Raw genomic sequence first — 21,520 nt, 5'->3', positions numbered from 1 at the left:
TTAAAATCTTACGTGCCTTTGTTTGGACAATTGACAGAAACCCGGGCCATTACTGCACGGGTCATATCCAAATCTTTGGCAAAAAACCTTGTGCTAGGATTCGAAACCGACACCCAGCGTATGATTGGTCTCCTCAATTATCACTGAGCCGTCAGCGGTGTTGTGTTTATTGATATGTTTATTGGGCATACAGGTGATATACCCTGAAGTATTATTAACTCCCTGATTCTGGGCATTCATGATGAAGCTATTTTATATTAGTTTTATTTGTATTCCTAAACATGTAAATGTACTAGCTCATGACCTTTTTCAATTTGCCAAACATGATGATGTATCAGGTTGGTGGAATTCTTCATTACCACCCGTCTGTATCTCTTCAAACCTCAATTATAATGAGGTAGTCTAAATAAAAACGAAGGGTTCCCATAAAAAGAAAACATATCATAATTACATGATAAATTAATCGTGTGCTTGATTAACATTCACTAGTTTGTTTTTTCGTTATACCAATTCACTTTTATCACGTTATAATTAGTACTCCCTCCGTCCCATCATTAAATGACATATTTATTTTTAGATTTTGTCCCACCATTAAGTGACTTATATCACTAAACAAGAGATATTTCTAAAATTATCCTTTTAATTGATTACAAGAAATATAAGAAATATGCATAATTTGATAGGCATGTTTATATTCGTTACATAGGTGTTTTAAAATGCTTTTCAATGATATGAAGTTTGCGAACATCCGTGGTGTAATTTGAGAGATAAATCATTTCAAAATTTCACTAGTTATTATCTATAAGGGTATAATTGTAAAAAATGTTTAAATATACTCTTTTTCCTTGCTTGCCTTAAAAATTGTGCAAACTTAAACTAGGTCACTTAATAGTGGGACGGAGGGAGTATAATTTATCGAAATTTTTATATGTATATATGTGCCCGTATCCCAGTATTTTAAGAAATTGTCGATCTTCATCTCCGTGTCCCGTGTCAGTGCTTTCCGGGCGAGCGTATCCGAAGGTCAAGATAAGAGACATCCGGGGACGGAGAAAGGACCCATACCTAATAGGGTCAATTCAAATGAAGGGTCATACTTTTTATCAGCTTACTCCTTCCTTTGACCCCTCAAACAAACAATATTTCCGATCTCACCTTAAAAGAAAAGAAAGAAGACCTAAAGCGAAGACTTGATTACTTTCCGCGTCAAGTTTTATGTATTTGCCGAGGTCAAACATCTTCTGCTATCATCTACGCCGCTTCTGTTAGTTTGATATCTGATTCCATCATGTGTAACCTTGTAAAGATAGTTTGAGCCAATTTCGCTTGCAAGACCTGTCCATTATTACTAGTGGGAAACCAGTTTACTGGGGTACCAAAATCCAAAAGAACCACCAAATTAATACTCCGCAAGTCCGTATCCATTTTTCTCATCTACAATTTTTTCTGTTTTCAATCTATGATTTGTTTAGGTTGCAAGTAGGTAGGAAAGCAGTTAGAGGCTTTAAACCTCTTTCATTGTCAAAGTCTCCCTCTCTCAAAAATTTATGTTAATCTTTAGGTTGGTAGGTGGTCTGTAATCTGTATTTTGATTATTTCCCGACATTGTTGAGTATCTAATCGTATGTCGTGGATCTGTTAAATCCAATTCTTACCATTTTTAACCCCTACCCAACTCTGGCTCCAACTTGTCTTGGTATGTAAATCAGGGACAACACTGAACTTACTCAGCTATGTAAACCCATTGATTGCTAAAACCAACACCATTAAAAAGAAGAAGCTAAAACCAGTGCTGTCCTTGTGTCGTTTGTGCTTTTACTGATGTCTGCTGGAACTACCATGCAAGATTTATGAATATAGATTGTACATTACAGCGCATCTACTTCGTTGGATTTTTAATTTGAGTTGGTAGGTATGTTAACTAGGTACCGAACTTCTAGAATTTGACTGTTATCTGGTGCTAAAGAAAGAAGTGTCAGCATGTTGAACAGGACTGTCCTCGGCTCTTACCTCTGAGGTCGTTGTATCTACCCTCTGGCTGAGCTCTCAACTCTAAGTTCCGTTCTTTGTACATATTTCTAGGAGGGAGACTATATTAAGAATCACAAATTAACCTCTCCAGTTGCAAATTGCAACTCAAGCTCTTGATGTACAAAACCAAACGAAATAATGGAATCACGTTCTAAAAATGTAAACATTTTGCGTGCGCATCAATAACCGTAAGGAAAAAAAAAATGCACCCAGCTGTCACAAGTAATTGCGACAGGTCGTTTGTACGTACAAGCAATAAAATTGGAAGCGACTGATTTAGTCCTTTACCTGAATCTAGTTGTAAATATTTAGTAAGAATTTTATACATATATATTTTTGTAAGCAAGTTCCAGTACTGCCTGTGAGTTAATGTGAGAGAGATATGGTTGGAATTTAAAGATCTACACTAGTATTTGAAAATCTAACCAGTATTCTACATCTCCTCCTCCTGTACATTCTCTTTTCCTCTCTTTTCTTCTTAGATCTATCCTTTTGGAACCATTTTGAACTTTTTTTATACTCAAGTTTGGATATGTTATCCAAGTGTGAGTACCAAGAAAAGAAACCAAATCTATAATTTTGTTGTATTGGGGTGAAAATATGGTGAAACCTTTGTCAACTTGGCCATGGGAGAACTTAGGGAACTTCAAGGCATGAGCTTAGTTTTCTCTTTTTCAAATTCCAACTTCGTATCATCTTCTTAGTAGTTTTTTCTCTCTTAGAAATTCCTTATATCCTCATCCATATGTTGGTTTCATGTTGTTTTTTACAGTACTTGTTGTATGGACCTCTAATTGCGAAAGTTGTACAATCAAAACCATGGGATCAGGAAGCAATGCAAAAAGATGCATGGTGTTTACATATATTAATCATTTGTGCTCTTAGAGGTCTCATGCATGCATTCTGGTGTTCATTCTGTAACCTTCATTCCCTTACTCGAAAGCGAAGTATTCATCAAGTAGGAGTTGATTTCAAACAGATAGATAAAGAATGGCACTGGTACGTATAAAGATTATACGTCATGCACTTGATAGTTTTACCTCGAGTAATATATTTCGTGATTATTTTTTTGAACAGGGATAACTTCATCATACTTCAAGCTTTCATGGCTTGTATGGCATATTACAGCTTCCCATTCCTTGGGAATCTTCCTATGTGGAACTCAAAAGGGTTAATTTTTGCTCTTCTACTTCATGTCGGAGTTTCGGAGCCTCTATATTATTGGGTCCATAGATTTGTTCTCCACAGTGATTTTATGTTCAAGAATTATCATGCAATCCACCATGCTTCTCCAGTTCCACAACCTTTTACTGGTATAAAGTACATCAAACCATATCATGTCTCTTTAAGTTTATGCTTTATAATCCTCAAAAAATTATCCCTGAAACACTCACTAAGTACTTGTAACCAACATAATTTGCGTTTGGTAACTCGCACAATATTTGAATGACCCAAATATAATGTATTAAAACGGCTTCATTTCAAAGCAATGATAGGTTCATAGTTTGACACTGAAAAGGGGCGAAATTTAAGGGAAGTTAGTCCATGTTAGAGCTCAATGCAAAGTTAAATTAAAATGTAACACTGATTTGCTCATGATAATCTTCTTACCTGCGTATCTATGACGCGTGCATATTCACCTTTTAGACTTCAGCTAGTGAGGAAATTCTCCTTTTTCTCGCTTCAATTCCTTTGTAATATAACTAACTAGAAATTTAGGAAAAGAGGAGTAGAACAGTACCCATGCTTGGTACATGTGCGGAAGAAACTAAGTGTCCTTGAACATAATGATCAATGTAGTATTAGTACGCGTATGTGATTTCCATATGTTTATACACAGAGTGAATGCAGACTCTCCTTGATGAAATGCTCTTATGTTTACTGCTTTTATTTGGGTGCAGCTGGGCACGCAACTCCTCTGGAGCACCTAATTTTAGGTTCACTTATTGGGATCCCTACACTCGGGGTTTCATTAATTGGATATGGATCCGTTGGCATGATCTATGGCTATATTTTAGCTTTCGACTTCTTGAGATGTATGGGACATAGCAATATAGAAGTTGTTCCGAATTGGGTCTTTCGGATATTTCCATTTCTTAGATATCTGATCTACACACCAACGTAAGTATAGCTGTATGATAACTGTCAGTGTATCTATCATAGTTTATAGTGTGTCCAGAAATCGGCTAAGAAGGTTGCTATTTGTTAGAATATTCGCCTATATCCTCTTCAAATATTTGTTTGGTGGGAAATCATAGGTACCACAACCTGCATCATAAGGAAATGGACTCAAACTTCTGCTTGTTCATGCCTCTCTTTGATGCATTATGGAATACGATACACAAAGAGTCGTGGGAGCTCCACAAGAAAATAAGTACAGGTCTGTGCATCAAAAACATTTGCTGCATAAATTGGACACCACTTCAGTTAAGCTATCAGCATAGTCAAAATTACTTAATGAATGAAGGCTAGCTAATGATTTTGTTTAATAATTGCACGGCTGATTTTAATAATTTTTGTGGTAGCCGATGTAATTTCTCTGAACACTAAAATTTGCAGGTGTGAATGCAAGAGAACCTGACTTTGTCTTTCTATGCCATGTCGTGGATGTACTCTCTTCACTGCATGCACCGCTGTTTCTACGATCATTCGTTTCTATACCGTTTGAGAACAGGCTCTTCTTGTTGCCTTTTTGGCCATCTGCGTTTGTGACAATGCTAATACTGTGGGCTGTTTCCAAGACTTTTGTTATCACTTTTTATAACCTCAGGGGCAGATTGCACCATTCATGGTGTGTCCCTAGGTATGGTTTTCAGGTCAGCTCTACATCCTTGCTTTTCAAGTACTTATGCTTAATAGCAATTTAATAAGTTTTTCTTTTTTATTTTATCAGTAAAACATATCGTTGTATCATGTCAAAACAAAAAAAACATATCGTTGTAGGAAATTTTCCAAGATAACCTACGCTGGCTAAAGAGAATTTCGTTTTAATTTTTTTCTTTGACCGTAAAGGAGTTTGGTGCTGACGAGCACCACCGAGACTTTTCAAAAAAAAAAAAATCCTATAAAAGTTGACTTCTAGAACTATATTAGTACAACCGTTATCACGGTGGGAGGGCCGACCGAAGAACTTGATGAAACGACACCACTGCGTGATGGATCCTTCACTGTATTTTATGACCCGTTCCTTTTTTTTTCATTTTTCACAAATTAACGGCATTTCAGAGTCGCCGTCATTTTAAGCGGTCATACTGACGGTGTTGTTATCTGGTCAGCTCACTTGAATCGCTGAGTTAACACGTAGATTTAGAAATCCGGCCGAGATCCCCTGTTATTGGCTGCTTCCGGACATAATTACAGGCCATTTACTTCTGCTCCTTCACTGCAATCCTAGCATACAGCTATACATTCATTCTATTGCTTCATCTGCTCCAATTCAATCATTAGCAGCACCTTGGGGTTCTTTATTGCAATCACCAGCTTCTCCTAGACAACCAGTATCAATCACTGCATATTCCAGCTCACAGCTTCATCCATTTACTCATCTGCAATCAACTCTACCACTGCATCTCAACACACATAACTCCTTGACCTAGCCATCTGTAATACCTTTCCTCTCTTCCTTCCTGCAACTTCTAAGCATCACAATCTTCATGATTTCCTTAGCCACCAACAGCTTCACAGCTCCAATTGCAGCTGCAGCCATGCCACTCTTTTTTCCATTGTGATCTCAGTACCAAATCAAGCCCATCTGCTCAACAGAAACAAACCCATTCCCATCTTAAAATCACTGGAACCCATTTGTTGTTCATCTGCAGCTCTACAACCAACTCAGCACAAAAATCTTTCGAAAACCTTGAAAATCATCATCACAAATCCACCAGATTCAACCAGTCACTACCACCACCTTCATTACCAAATTCAGAACTAATTCAACCCCACTCTACAAGAACTCTGTCAAGACCCTTCTTCTCAAATCTCAACCCCTTGAAATTCATCCCAATCACCATCTCAAACTCTCAATTTCATATTTGCTTCAATTCCTTCTTCCATCCGCATCTCAGACTCATGTCACAACACCAACAGTTCAATTGGTCAGTTCATCTCAGCTCACAGTCAACAAACACACACAGCTCTCCAACCATGATTCTTGTTTTGACAGACCACTGCAACACAATCCCATTCTCTGTTGCAGCTATTCGAAACTCTGCTTAAACTGACTGATATCTCCTACATGAGGTCTGCTGTGAGACCCTAATTTCATCTCAACTTCGGCCACAAAATCAGTCCACCTTGAACTCGAACTTTCAGGAAACTCAAATCCAAATGAACCCATCTGAAATCTAACCAATCAACAACAAACCCTTGTAATTCTCGATTTAAACTGATATCTTCTTGATCTGGTTTTCAATCAAATCTCATGACAAAAAATTCACAGCCAATTCATTTCCGCTCCCTTTGTTGCCAAATCATCTTTTGAGACAACCACAATCGATCTTTGGCCAGCAATAACATCTCATTTTCTCGGCTCAAATCTTTTGCGGCGATGTGGAGGATGCCTCGAACACAATAATAGTAGACACCCTAATTCCAAATCTCCACTATAATTATGCAATTCGCCTATCAATTCATCTACATAGTTCTCACGTCCGAAAACCCCAGTACTAATTCTACAAAATAATCACTAATTTCACATACATTCATGAAACAATACGACACCCTAATTTCAATTACCTGATTTATCCTTTCCCGTAGCTTGAATCGATTCCTTCAATCAATACCACTACCAACAATCATTACATGATCATTTTCTCTCAATTTTCATCATCGAACCACGAAGGAGAAGAAACAACAAATTTCTCTGTTGGAGTTTGGTGACTACGAAGAAAAAACAACGAAGGAGAAGGTAGTAGAAGGAGAAAAAAAAGAAAGAAAAAAGAATGAGGTTGACGGGAGTCGAACCCGCAACCTTTAGGTCACTTTACCTATGGTTTTACTAAACTGCCCCTAAACAATTAAACCATTTCCAACCTCCGTGTCCTTTTTTTCTGCCCACGAAATTTACTTGATTACCCTTATTTTGTGTTGTATTTAAGGTAGTTTTAATGAGAAATGAAAACATGGAGGGACTCTTTAGTCCTTTCATTGTTGATTGAAAATAGTTTGGGACACCAAAATCAAATTTTTTTTGTCAATTGATGATCACTTGGGACTTACAAAAAAATGGTCATATAAAGGTCTTCCCTCGCTTCGCTCGGTCGGCCCAACTAGTAGTATATTTTTTCCCGAGAAATGAGCAAACGCAAACGCAATGAATAGATCCATTTTGTCAAAAACCTATTACTGGGAACATAAGTAGTAGAACAGTGTATTTTCCCAGAGCTGTTCTAAGTTGTAAAGAGAGGATGGGTGTATATATATGATAAAGAGAGGTTACTGAACCAAGATCAGCTGAGCTGAAATAGTAGGTTTAACAGATAAGATTTTTATTTTTAATGTTTTGGCAGTATTTCTTGCCATTTGCTAAAGATGGTATCAACAATCAAATAGAAGATGCAATCCTTAGAGCCGATAGAACTGGGGTTAAGGTCATTAGCCTCGCAGCGTTGAACAAGGTCAGTTTATCCTCCTTGTAATAATTACTAGCAGGCTGTATTCATTGAACTAAATCTCGCAAGCGTAGTACTTCATGTAAGTCATGATCTTGTCAATACACCTATTTCACAGAATGAAGCTCTAAATGGAGGTGGAACGTTGTTTGTTAAGAAGCTTCCAAACTTAAGAGTCCGTGTTGTCCATGGAAACACCTTAACTGCCGCAGTAATTATCAAAGAGATCCCAAGTGATGTCAAGGAAGTATTTCTGACTGGGGCTACTTCTAAGCTCGGTAGAGCAATTGCTCTTTACCTCTCCCGACGCAAAGTTCGAGTTCTGGTAAGTACTGCTTATTGATATTACCAGGGCTACATGCTAGTTGTTATTTATAAGAGAGAATATTTAGTCCAAATCATTAGCTTTCAATCTGCATTATTTGCTAGATACCCTATTTAGCTAAGAAGGCTTTAGGTGTTTTCTAAATAACCGTCCTTTGTTAGTTAATCTCCTGATTAGAAAACTTTAAGGAGAATGCAGATGTTAACATTATCCAAAGAGAGATTCCAATCTATTCAAAATGAAGCTCCAAAAGAACAACAAAGTTATCTAGTTCAAATTACCAAATACGAAGCAGCCCAGCATTGTAAGGTACGTAATAATTTTGCCTATTATGGGACAGTTGTGATCTACATTCTGATTGCATTAAATAATGATATTTGTTTTGATTAGATGTGGATCGTCGGTAAATGGCTAACACCTGGACAACAACGATGGGCACCACCCGGAACTCATTTCAATCAGTTTGTTGTTCCACCAATTTTCCCCTTCAGAAGGGACTGCACATACGGAGAGCTTGCTGCCATGCAACTACCCGAGGATGTTGAAGGACTTGGAACGTGTGAGGTATGTCGTTTGCCTAGTACCTTACTGAGGAACTTCATATACTTATCCTACACATTTTCTCCTTAGCGAGATCCTTTGACGAAGCAATAAACTAGCATGAATAAATTTTGATCTGCTTGTGTTTTTGACGATTTGAAACAGTATACTATGTCGCGGGGAGGAGTTCATGCATGCCACGCAGGTGGTGTTGTTCATTTACTAGAAGGCTGGACACACCATGAAGTTGGTGCCATTGACGTTGATAAGATAGATATTGTTTGGGAAGCTGCCCTCAAGCATGGTCTAAAACCAGTTTTCTCTTATCCCTAAATCTACCTGTAGACTCTAGTGGTTCTATTGTTTGTACTTTTTCCATTTCAACACACTGGACAGAATTGTATGTTGCGTTAAGGTAAAACCAAGAAATTTATGCTCACAAGTGTAATTTGCTTCGGCACATTTCAATTAAGACATGTTTTTCTCCTATGTTTCATGATTTTGTAAAAAAAATTCTACTGCAGTATTACCATCCAATTAATCGTATCTACTGCACGCTTGTCCTCGTATTTTGCAAACATAGATTCAAAAGACAAATCCTATGCACTAGGTTAACCAAAAGGGCAATAAATCAGCAACTAAATATGCTCTGTCAATGGTTCAACGGAATTGTTGAAGATGTGCTTTTGAAGCTGTATTCTGTAATTTGTAAAGCAGACACAAATCATGAGATCGAAGAAAGGGTATATTTCTATGTTGTCAACATGGAGATCAAGAGCTTCAAGGTTGTGTCCATACTCCTAAATATTGATGAATAATAACTGCATATCTTACCAGTGTTGGAGAGATTGTTGTCTCCCACATCTGAGCTATGTGAACCTTGAAGCTCTGCTTCCCTTGCCAGGGTAACAAGCTGAGCAGCCTATTCAGAACAACGGCCAGTCATATATTCTGTGGCTGTACGAAGCACTTTTCTCGGACTTTCTGCACTTGGGTATGTCTTTGCTAACACCCCCTTGAGAAAAAACTGTAAATTGTGAAGCAACTTCAGAGGACACAAAACCCCAGGCACACGGTAAATGCCTTATAGGAAGAGGTTCACTAATCATCCAGTAAGTTGCAGCTAATTGCCTTCAAACCTCCATGCCAAGTGATTTTGACATTATAACTACACTACAGCTTTCAAAATAAATAATCCCCCACTTAAAATACCACTACTCTATCATACGATGGAGGAAACCCACGCAGATGCTATATAAATACACGATGAAGATGGTCAATTTGAAGCTCGGTAACCAGACAATAAATAACCTTGGATACAGCATCAAGAGAATTTCTAAAACTCCTCCAGCGGTAGAAGCTTCAGCTGTTTGAGCCTGACTATTTTTCAAAGCAGAAAATGAAGATTCAACACCATCTCCAAAGCAGCTATATGTTGCTTGTAATAATTCTTTAAAAAGTTGGCAATTTGTTACATTGCCATTATAAAAAGAATAGCATTTATATTTCCAATGTTAACCAAAAACACAATCACTAAAATGTTTCACACGCCTAACAACAACAAATTTAATTCTTCTCGGTTGATCTATGTGGCGTGCCTATAATGTACAAGATAAATCACATGCACAAGTTATGATACATTTCACACCAAATAGTAATTTGAAACCCAAATTTCGGGATGCTTTTAAAAAGGTTGAAAATCCTGAGGTGAATGATCCAACAAGCCTGAACGGAGTTCCTAAGCAAATATGGATGAGTGCATCATCATTCTCGATCCATCCTTTACAAGACCTAAAAAAACCGTGGTAGAAATATAAAACATCATCAATTAGCTAAATACATCATAACTACAATAAAAGATAACATAGAGAGGAAAAAGAGGAGTCAGCAGTATCTAACCTTGAGTTATTATAATCCAATGTAAGGCATAAAAATTCAGTCGTATACTATGAATTGGAGTTATCCAACAACCTTAATTCAGCTTGTGAGGCTATAGGGCCTGGATGGTTGGAGCCGCAGTAGCTCTCATAATTGTTGCAATCACTTGGGATTTGGTTAGTAGACACATCTGAGATTGTATGAACACTACTTGAACAAGAGGAGTCGGTGTCGAAAACCTCCATTACTGGATCTTCATCAGAGTTGAAACCGTCTTCATCTGAACATTGATTTCTATCTTGGAAAGATGCAGAGAATGAATCCCAACTATCATCACTACTGGTTGCAGAAATGGAGAGACATTCATTTCCTGATCTTGCATCATTGAAGTCAGGATCTTCAGAAGATTCAAAAGGTCCAGCCTCGTGTTCTCCCACAGAAATTTCATCTTGGGTTTGACTAGTCTGACTGAATTCCCTAATTGAGTGAAATGTTCCGGAGTGAAGAATGCTTCTTTCAGCAATTCTTGCAACTGCAATAGCAATTCCACCACTTGCTGAATCTGATGGAAGACAATCCGGAAGGTCTGTGAGTGTTGAAGATGATATGATTTCGTATGGAAGGTAGTTCTCAATTCGGGATCTACCATTGCCATTTGAGCCTGAAGATCGCTCAGATGCACACTTATGTGAGGCGGTATCCTGAGAAATTAGGTTCACATGTAAATTAATATCCCGGCCATCAGTGAAGAATCCCACTAAATTATACATGCTAAAAGGATGAATCTGTTTTAGTCCAGGTATCAATGTCCCTAGAGCACAAAATTGGGATCATATCTTGGTTACCTAGGTCATTTTATTAAAAGTTTTAGTAGCTAAAAGAGAGAAACATCAGTTTCGTCCCAAATGCCGATATACACAAAACCTTTCTGTTATCTGTAAATCAAATTCCGGTACTGAGTACTCGTCAATGCCATAGTAGCATAATACCTTGTCAATTGTAAAAATAGATAGGAACAGTAACATAAAAGAAAAACTAGCATCAGACAAACCTGAATAGAGCGCCAAATAGCTTCCATCATCATGAGTTCTTCAAGATCTACACCAAATTCTGCATTTCTATGTGGTGAAAAAAATTCTGTGATTAGCTATTGATTGAAATACAACTGCCATTTACCACAGTTCATAGCAAGTCAACACATGAGTATAAACTGAATGCTTGAAACTTGGATAGCAGGATTCCCCTGGAAATTACAGTTAACAGTATGCATTTTCCACACATGTCTTCTCATGTAGCATCTGTCTGCCGAAACATGAATAACTGAAATCTATCTCCAGATCAAAAAATGGTGATGGACTATGTAACCTCATTGATCTATTCAAGCAAGAACATAACAGCTTAACAATATTTACATCCCTACTAGTTCTCTCTACAATGACTCCCACAATCAAATCAAAATTTCCTACTCGAAAGAAATCTTGTTAATATGAATTAGATAGAATACCACCTGAATAAATTACGGAAAGTTATATAACTGAAAGCATTACCTTTCATTCCAGGCATTTAGAAGTGAAGATTCGGAAGCATCAACATGTCCATTTGCTGAAGGAAGGCTCAAGGCCCCTAAGTCCTGTACACCGCCTGCTTTTCAAATCAAAAACATATTATATTTAGTATATCAGCTGTAAAAAGATAATTTGTGTTCAGTTAATATAAGAAATACGTAGACTCTTATATCATTGTGACCCTAATGTTTTTTGTAACTATGAACTCTTTTAATAAATAAAACAAAATCGAATAACATAGTAACTAACCATTTGACACCTCCATGGAACCTGAAGCTGGAGACTGAACTTCCATGACAGACAAGTTTCTATTGGTAAGCCTGACCTGATCCGAGTTTTGCAATTCTTCAGATTGTATTCTAATTTTGGCCTCCATGACCTTTTGCTCTTCCTGAACCACAAACAAAAACTGAACAGATTAAGCTTACAGTCTTACGAAAACAACGTTTATTGTGGCTAATGGCCTAGCAAATAGTAAGATGTGTGTAACACCAAAAGGATAATAGACTAGGGATTAGATTCATACAGCTTGTTCAATGCACTTTTCTTCCTTCGTTCTTGCCCCACGGTACTCAACAGTATAGCTGGAGCATTTGCAAAACGGGCACCTTTAATAGTTCAGGAATACAAAATGATTCATTTTCTTGAGTTCACAACATCCAACTACCTTAAAAATGGAAAGTGTCAAAACTACATGACAAGGACACTTCACAATTTAGGATTTTGCAACGTCCGGCACATGAACAGCATGTCACAACTTGCAGACACTCGGGGGTGCTCGTACATCACAAAGTTTGATGCGCCGTGTTTGGTGTGTGCTTTTGGCTACTTGTCTTACACGACACTCGTACCCATATCCTTCACAAAACAGTCCTAAATACTTATTAGCACCTACACAAGGCTCTATACCGCATCCATATCCAGGCATTGTTTACTAATTTGTAAGCAATAACACTTCAGCGTATCACAAATGAAAATCAGTAAAATACACGTATACCAGTCTGAAAGACGAGCACTGTGTAATCCATAAAATTATCTGAACCACACACACTCAACGATCTATTAGATCAGAACAACATATCCTAATTTATCTACATTCAAATGCATCTTCACAAATGAAATCAAATTTGTTTCTAATTATCACGAAACAATTACGAATTCGTCTATGTACAACGTACACCTTTATGTGTTTAGTTTAATTTGAAAAAGAAGAAAACAGCATTCTAAATCTTCTTAACAAGAAAAAAGCTCTTTCCTTACATGGAATCGCAAAACATCCATTAGTACTCCTTCAACATAATCCAGAAACAATATATTCCATTAAAATTACAGAAATTTCACTATAAAATAAGGAAAAACTGCAAGAAGTAAAGCAAAAACAAAAAAAAATCAACAAGTGAGAAATAGTTAAAAGGATACTGAGTTAGCTGTGTAACAGGAGATGGCTTCATCTGCAAAAAGCACTCTACAAAAAAATATATAAAAAAAAAAAAAAAAAAATCGTGAATGGCTGATTGGTTTGATTCACAATTTCATAAAAACCTTAGAGAAACCCTTACCAGTGCAAATTCCTTTCATACAACATCTGGATCGATTCAAACTAGGATAAAACTGCTCAAGATAATGAAATAAACCCACATATTAAAAAATAATCAAAAAATACTTGAAAACCATACAAGAAACAACACAAAATCATTGAAAGTATAGTAATACACTTACAAAGAAACAAATGGGACATTCTTCAAGATCGTCAGAATCATCAGAAATATCCTCAATTCCATCGAAACAAGGTGCAAGTTTTTCATTGAGTATCAATTTTCTAAGTTTCTTATAATCAACATATGATGGTTGTCTAATAAGTCTTTGTGGTCTTGTAAATCTCTCTTCAACCATGTTCCTTCTTGAACTACACATCTTATTCCCCATTTTCTAACTTCTTCTTAATCTTCATTGAATTTCGACTATTTCTCGTTTTTCTTTATTTTCTTTCTCATTTTTCTTTAGATTCTCTAAATTTCGCAAACAAGCAAACTAAATAAAGTTCCACAGAAACAAAGGATAAGTGTTTAGTTAGAAGTACGACAAAAGCGAAAGTGAAAAGAACTTGAGTCGAGAAGAAGAAGGAAAAAAATAATAAAGTCACGTTTTCTCGAGTTATTTTATTAATGTTTTGACTAGTGTAATTACGAAGGAGCATAAGTTTCTATTTAAATTACAGGTATGCCCTTTGACGTCGACGTGCATGCTTTGTCTTTTAGCTGTCGAGAGAGGAAAAAGGAAAAGGATTTATATATTGGCTTACCTTACCCGGGGAGATTGGCTATACCCATATTGATTGGGTATACTCATTTTATTTTCATCCAAACTAGTGTGTTAAGGGGTATCTAAATAGTATTAAAATATCAAATTACTCCCAAAATAAAACCATGCTGGCTAAAATAAAATAAAAAAGTTCAAATTTTTTCCTCGAAATTCAAAATGGATTAGTTTCCAAATCCATGAACTCAAATCGAAAAAAGAAAAAAAAAGCATTATACGGGTTTTGAGATTGGGTATGATTTTGTACCCAATCTCAAACCGAGTATGAATATATACTCGATTTGAGATTGGGTACAAAATCATACCCAATCTCCAATCCTATAAGATCCAAATTTTTATCAGAAGTCGGCATGGTTTTTTTTGTAGAACTTGTCGAATTGTATTTAGCCGACAGGGTATTGTTTTGACGATCTTGCCGACTTTTCATCTCTGAAATAAGCATTTATAGGGTCGGCACGATATTCATCCTTATACCTTGCCGACTATAGTTTAGTCGCCAAGGTTATGAAATTAAAACCTTGCCGACTAATTATGCATTTGTAACACCTTTCTCTGTATGTCAAAAATTCTATAGTCGGCAAAGTATTTTTTGTCTACCTTGTCGACTATAAGGTAGCCGGCAAGGTAAAAAATCAATAAGATGCCGACTAGTGAAACATTTACAACAGTCTCCTGTGTGTCAAAAATAATAGAGCCGGCATCTTCTTCATTCACCGACCTTGCCGGCCATAAGTTGTCGGCATGTTCTTCATCTGTAAACCTAGCCGGCCAGATATAGTCGGCATGTTCTTCATCGTCGACCATGCCGACTTTTCATAGTTTCAGAACTGAAAGTGTTGATTTCTTCTTTAATTTTGAGTATGATTTCATACATCAGCTTTGCAATCCCCCTTTTAGAAGTGTTTAGGTAGTATGTTTTCATTTTCGTTGCAAAAAAAATTCTCAAAACAATTTTTCTTCATCAAAAATCTTCCCACATGAATTCAATCAAAAACAAAATTTGATAGCTTAAATTCTTAAGTTTTAATCTACTTAATTAATTCACCTAAACTCAATTAATTAACCTAATCAGAATTTTAAGTGTTAATTAAACAACGGTATAGTAGCCATTTAGAAAATACAAGGTTAAGGGGTGGCTTGGTTTTACTTCAAAATGACCAGATTTTATCTCATTAGGTATATCCCAATAAATCTGGGTATACCCCAATCAAGCCAGGTTACCTTAGGGTGGGAAACCTGTTGTTTTTTATCCTTTGATTATGGAATCTCTGTTAATGCGAATGGAAGAAGATTCTGGTCATTACTACCACCCCGGCTCTGAAATATTTACTGAAAATGAGAATTGCTTATTGCTTAATAAGCCGGACGAGGAATCACCGGCCTCACCGCGGCTCCGCCAGACCATTACCTGTTTGCACAATTATCCAATTTGCTGTTCTACTCATCCAGGGCAAACATCGAAATTTCTTCGTCCAAGCCTTTTAATTTCCGCCATCTTGAGATCGAATATGAAGCATGGAGTAACCATGTCCAGTAGAGCACTTTGAGTCTTGGAGTCCAAATTACCCCGTAAAACACATAAGACTGGTGACGGATGAAATGAAAGTTAATACGCCCACAAAGATGTTTTAGAATTAATATTTATCGTCCTCCCATTTTATTGGATTTATCTGGCATCACCCATTAAAATATCCCATGCTCTTACTAAAACAAAACTAAAATAATATGTGCATCAAACAAATAAACTTCATTTTGCTTTAAGAAAAAAAAAAAAAAAAAAACTTCATTTAAAATCGTCTCCATCTAATCTCAACTTACTCGACAGCCGACACCAGTTTTGAATTGAACTGGTTGTGGTCATAATTTTTAGTTATTTATTTCGGCGATGATACATACACCGAAGCAATCTCCCGTGATCTACACCACGGAAAGATCTAAAAGCCATTAGGACAGCCCCGCTGGAGAATTGCAGGGGGTGGGGTTAGGGGTGGGGGTCCACCACTTTTTTTTCTCTCAGACGGTGTCCGCTGCGAGATTATCTCCCATTACACCAATCATTTCTGTATTTATTTATTCAATGAATTCTAAATTTAAACTTCTCATTGTACACCAAAGAAATGAAAGACAAAATTTGATTCAACATTGCTATCCCATCCAGTAAAAAACCTGGCATTTTTAGGGGTGATCCCAGAAAAATTAGGGGCGACTTTTTTATTCCCAACTCATAGACAACGTTATGGGATGTCCAAATTTGCGGAGATTACCATTGTATCCTCATACAATCGGTAGCTACGGTAGTGGTATAACCTACCGATTATTAGTATTCTCACTGATGTCGTCGCTAGCAATCGGTAGATAGGTGAAGGTCATAAATAACTTCATAACCTACCGATTATTCTAGTTCCCAAATTCGAAAAAAATGAAATTTCGACAAAAACAAAATTTGGGGCATCTGAATAATCGGAGGTTATTTAACATCCGATTATAGTAGTTCCTAAATTCTAAAAATCGGTGATTTCGGCGTAGAAGAAATTTGGGGAAACTTTATAATCGGACGTCATATTAACTTACTTACCTACCGATTGTTAAAGTATAGAAATAAGAAATCTTTAAAATTTTGCTATGTAATCGGACGTTAAAAAAATGTTTAAACTCACGATTATTATTTTCGAGAAATTCAATTTTTTTAGAATTTTGAATAACTGTAATTTGGGGCTGTTTATAATCGGTAGCTAATGAGATGTTATTAGCTACCGATTAATAACCGTTTGACCTACAAAACCAATGTCAACCTAAATTCATTTCATTTCTTTTCAACTTCAACTCCTCTTCTCCTCTTCCCATCCGATTGCAGAGAGGAAAACTTCCCCCCTCGTTGAACTCCGCTTCAGTACATCGTTATCATTAATCGTCGAATCGAATCATCGTAGATTATTCTCTATAAAGATGAAAGATAAGGAACGTCAGAAAGCTCGAACCAAAAACGTAGTGCGCGGTGTGGATCCGAATATTGGACTGCATGCCCGTAATAAAGAGATTGTAACTGAAGAACGCGAAGAACACGAAGATGATGATGTCCCTGATGTAGCGATACTGATAGCCAAACTCTCAGGCAACTTGAAATGGCGCCGATTAGGTAATATTCTACCATTAATTTGGTTTATATTGCTTCAATTCGACGAATCGATGATTATTTTTTTAGGGTTTTCGGTTATTACCCAGATTCGGTAGGTTAGTTATTATTTTAAACTTCCGATTGTGGTCGAATTCTTCATTTCACAAGAACATTTGTCATCTTCGGGTGGTAAATATTTAGGTTGCCTACCGATTGTAGAACGTTTTTCATTAATGAGGCCTAAATCGATCATAATCGGAAGTTAATTGTGTTTTTGCCTTCCGAATATACTAGGGAAGAACAAGTATGAGAGACGCAATAGTCGGGTGATATGTTTTGTAATTTGCTTCCGATTGTTTAGGCTCAACCACTTTAGTAATTTCTGGACACAAAGTGATGCATATTCGGTAGAAATTATTTTTGTGAGGCTTCAATTGTGATGCATTCGAAAGGGTATACTTTTTGTGACTTTCGATTATTCGTATTCGGAAGATTATGTTGAAATTTAGCATCCGATTATTGTGTGTAGATAAACATATTTGAACACCAAAAAATTTCTTTTGTTTCCGATCATCCGTATTCGGTAGCTTTTGGTGAACTGAAACTTTCGATTGTACATAATCGGAGGCTAATGGTTAACTCAACCAACCGAATATGTATACTCGGGAACATTGGTTTTAGATTAACTTCCGATTATATAGTTTACTAACCTGTTGTACTTTCTTTTGTTGTTTAGAAATAGGCGAGGTAAAAAGGTTGAAGATGCAATTGTCTCAGCTAGTGCAAGGAAGGAAAGGCGTCAGAACCTGACAGCTAGTGCAAAGATAGCTAGGACTGCTAAAGCAGCTTCAAGTGCTCAAGATGGAACTGATAGGCGCATTTATGTGCCCAAATTGTCCTCAATGTTTCGTATTGTTGGTACTCGTTTTCGTCCTTATTATGGTGTTTTGTGTATTTTTAGGTATTTTTGGAAAATAAATATTGTTGGAAAAATCGGCTCGAAAAATCACTGGGAACACCCCCCGGAGGACACTTGCTATACGGAGCCCAGATTTGGTTAAGGGGCACCTCAATTACTAAGGGGCACCCCAAAAAGGCAGCTGCTATTCGCACCCCATAACTGGTTAGGGGGACACCATCTCTTCGTTTGAAACTTAAAAATTGGCGGGAAAAATGTGGCAGCTCTCTGAGAATTTTCGATCGAAATTTGAAGATGTTATAGTGTGATTCAATGGATAAAACTTCACGGGAACACTTGACTGAGATATACAGGCGTGGTATGGGCTTCAAAATCATCCGGATTTGGTTGGATAATCGGCAGTGAAGAAAACAGGGTTGCTCGGGTTTTGGTTGCTCCATCACGAGTTCTGTGTAGTTGGCGTGTGGATTGATAGAGTTTTACTTCTGGTGGAACGTGAAAACAATGCCCTGAGAGTATATCGACATCAGCAGGCGTGTGAAGAGGCGAGAAAGGAAAGAAAATTTCCTTTATTATATTTTTTTTTAACTGTCGAGATATGGGAAGATTTTCTGGAGTAATGAGCGAAGATTCTTAGTCCAAAGGTGTATAAATAGGCTACTGGGGTCGAGCAGAAGAGGGGATGGAGAGTTTGGGAGAAGTATAGAGCATTAACAGAGCGAGAAAATCAAGTTACAGGAAAGTTTCTGCTGTTGCTGCTGCCATTGAAGAACACGAAGAACGGACAGACCAGGGCAGTCGTTCTTCAACAGTGATAACGACTAACACGTGAGGGTCTTAGAATTACCGTCAGCAGCAGTTTATTTCTATCGTTTCTGTAACAGTGTTCTGCAACAATTATAAGTGTTGCAAACACCCGATTTACTCAATTATTTTCCTTTTCATCATTTGTAAAACACTTGTGAACATCAATGAAATATTTTGAGAGGTTTTCCAACATGATGATGAGCTAATTCTCCCACAACCAAGGCAGTGAGGAAGCTATTTACGCATGAATAATTGGTAATCATTTATTTCCTCTAATTTATAATTTATAATTCACTCAATCACTGCTTTTGCAGAGTTTTTAATTGTTTGCAAAAAATTTCTTCATTAGTTGTGATTCAATTAGATAGGTTATGCTTTGTTTAGATAATCTATGCTTAGGGATACAATTAATTTTCGAGAATTTTCCAGATTATTTGTGAATTATGAAATAAGAGTCTTAAAATATAATTAGAGTTTTGGATTGTTTACCATAATTTATTCATGTGTAATAGTGAAATCAGTGTCTTGGTTGTTTTCTAATATCTTGAAGTCAATTTTGTAATAAGTTTTCTTTGTTTTTAAATTTTTATTAAGTCTAAAATTCATTGCCTTCACAAGTCTTAAAATGACCCTTTTATCACTATCTACAACAACTTTGAAAACACATCAAATTTTTGGCGCCGCCGACGCGGACTTGTCTTTAAGATAGAGTTTTTAGATTTATTTTTTTTTTAAGTTTTTTTTTGTTCTTCTTTACGTTTTTGGGTTTTTGTCTTTTCCTTTCAGATTTTAGGAATTTGGAGTGAAAGAAATTTTTGCCAAAGCTTTTGGCGAATATTTAAAGACTTGAAGTAAAAGGCAAAGCGAAAGGAGTTAAAGAAGAAGAGAATTTTTTTTTATAGAAAAAGAGAGAAAAAAAAAGAGAGTATTATTTTATTAGATTGTATTAGGAATTCTTTTTATTTTGTATTTTTCTTTTTCTTTTTGCACTTTATTTTTTGGACCTTTCTTTTGGACTTTGGACATTTGGACATTAATTTTTTTTTAAACCCTACGGAAGGGTAGATTAAATATTAAATTATTTGCAGAGAAGGACGGTGATTACAATATCACCTCAGCCCCTCGGGTTCGTACACAACATAGGAGTTGTGGCCCGAGTCGACGACAACGGTTCATCCCCCGTCTGGAACGGGAGGTAAGTCTGTCGAAACACTCGCGAATCCCCTGTCAGCGAGTTACTGTATTCCTTCGTTTGCATATATGCTGAGGAACTGAAAACGGTTGTTTTAAATTCCTAGTAAAGGCCAAGGACTGGCCATACAAGATAAGGGTTCGGATTTCATCACCGTTCTCTTCTTGCCCGCCTTAGGAAAACGAAACCAAACGCGAACCTAAGCTTTAAAATTTGGAATAGAACGAGACCTATAGGGTAACGAGCTTAGTAGGAAAGTCGTTCGAAAAATATTGGTTACTCTTTTATCATACTTCGAAGTTCATGATGGTTTCTGTGAGTTGAATGCGTGACTGCACCGCCTTGTGATAGCGGTGAGGCCTTGGGTATCAAAGCTCCACTGAGCTTCCCTCGCCTCAATTCAACTTACTTTGACTTGGATTGATTCCATAGGGGTTTGCTTAAATTGTAACGAATTCCCTTTCGAAGGATTAGAAGCTGGTCTAGAAACAATCTAAGTGGAGCCATCATGCTTTTTGTTTGCTAGAAATCAGTAGGTTTGCTGTGGTGGAGTCAGCCTTGTTTGTGTTTGCATAGAACTTCCCTTCCTTTTAGGACTTTTTTTTTCTTTTTCTTTTGTTAGTGTATGCCCGAAAGGGCTTGGAAAAGAAATACTTTTGGCCGTTTGATTAGTGACGAGCCTAGAAGTTCTTCTTGTGAAAGCGGGGAGCTCGAAGACTCTTCTTTTGAGAGCCCTGTTTTTGGAAACTTTAGTTTTGAGAATCTGTCTCTTCGTGAGGAAAGTACCCCTAGTACTTCAGCTGTGCCAGCGATGGCAACTTTGAAAGATTACATGTTCCCAACTAGGACCAACCGAGCTTCGTGCATTAAATTGCCAGCCAGTACGGCTAATTTCGAGATAAAACCTAGTATTCTTCAGATGATCCCTATGTTCTTAGGAAAGATGATGAGAACCCTTATTTTCATATTAGGGACTTTGAGGAAATCTGTGGGACAGTTAGAATAAAAGACCTCACTGATGAAGTTTTGAAACTTAAGATGTTTCCCTTTTCCTTGAGAGATAAAGCCAAGACCTGGCTGAACAACCTACCACCTGAGTCCATTGAAACATGGCAGGAACTTGTTGCTGCTTTCTATATGAAATTCTACCCTAAGCATAAAACTGCAGCTTTAGGCAGAAAATTAGTGCTAGTGTGCAACAAGAGGGAGAGTCTCTTTAT

The 21,520-nt window shown here is 37.0% G+C and overlaps 2 protein-coding genes across 3 annotated transcripts; one reads left to right on the top strand and one right to left on the bottom strand.

Moving 5' to 3' along the window:
- The first annotated feature begins 2,412 nt into the window (after window positions 1–2,412).
- LOC113297778 (protein ECERIFERUM 3-like) lies at window positions 2,413–9,042 on the top strand. The gene is made up of 11 exons (XM_026546358.1): window positions 2,413–2,682; window positions 2,804–3,030; window positions 3,109–3,344; window positions 3,933–4,152; window positions 4,290–4,411; window positions 4,591–4,847; window positions 7,539–7,646; window positions 7,759–7,965; window positions 8,164–8,274; window positions 8,356–8,529; window positions 8,671–9,042. Exons 1-11 carry the CDS (start codon window positions 2,632–2,634, stop codon window positions 8,836–8,838), a joined length of 1,881 nt encoding a protein of 626 aa, XP_026402143.1. The 5' UTR covers window positions 2,413–2,631; the 3' UTR covers window positions 8,839–9,042.
- An 896-nt stretch (window positions 9,043–9,938) lies between these two features.
- On the bottom strand, window positions 9,939–14,062 carry LOC113297776 (E3 ubiquitin-protein ligase DA2L-like). 2 transcript variants are annotated; one of them, XM_026546356.1, is made up of 9 exons: window positions 13,668–14,062; window positions 13,508–13,559; window positions 13,368–13,413; window positions 12,475–12,556; window positions 12,198–12,339; window positions 11,931–12,027; window positions 11,435–11,501; window positions 10,405–11,084; window positions 9,939–10,296 (listed from the first exon to the last, which is right to left on the bottom strand). In XM_026546356.1, the coding sequence occupies exons 1-8, from the start codon at window positions 13,872–13,874 to the stop codon at window positions 10,452–10,454; spliced, it is 1,326 nt and encodes a 441-aa protein (XP_026402141.1). In that variant the 5' UTR covers window positions 13,875–14,062; the 3' UTR covers window positions 9,939–10,296; window positions 10,405–10,451. The 2 variants fall into 2 exon arrangements, with proteins under 2 accessions (XP_026402141.1, XP_026402142.1); XM_026546357.1 differs by having other exon boundaries at window positions 11,931–12,024.
- Between the last annotated feature and the right edge of the window lie 7,458 nt (window positions 14,063–21,520).

The sequence above is a fragment of the Papaver somniferum genome, chromosome 7 (assembly GCF_003573695.1).
Source record: "Papaver somniferum cultivar HN1 chromosome 7, ASM357369v1, whole genome shotgun sequence".
NCBI lineage: Eukaryota > Viridiplantae > Streptophyta > Magnoliopsida > Ranunculales > Papaveraceae > Papaver > Papaver somniferum.
This window is presented reverse-complemented; position numbering and strand designations above follow the sequence as displayed.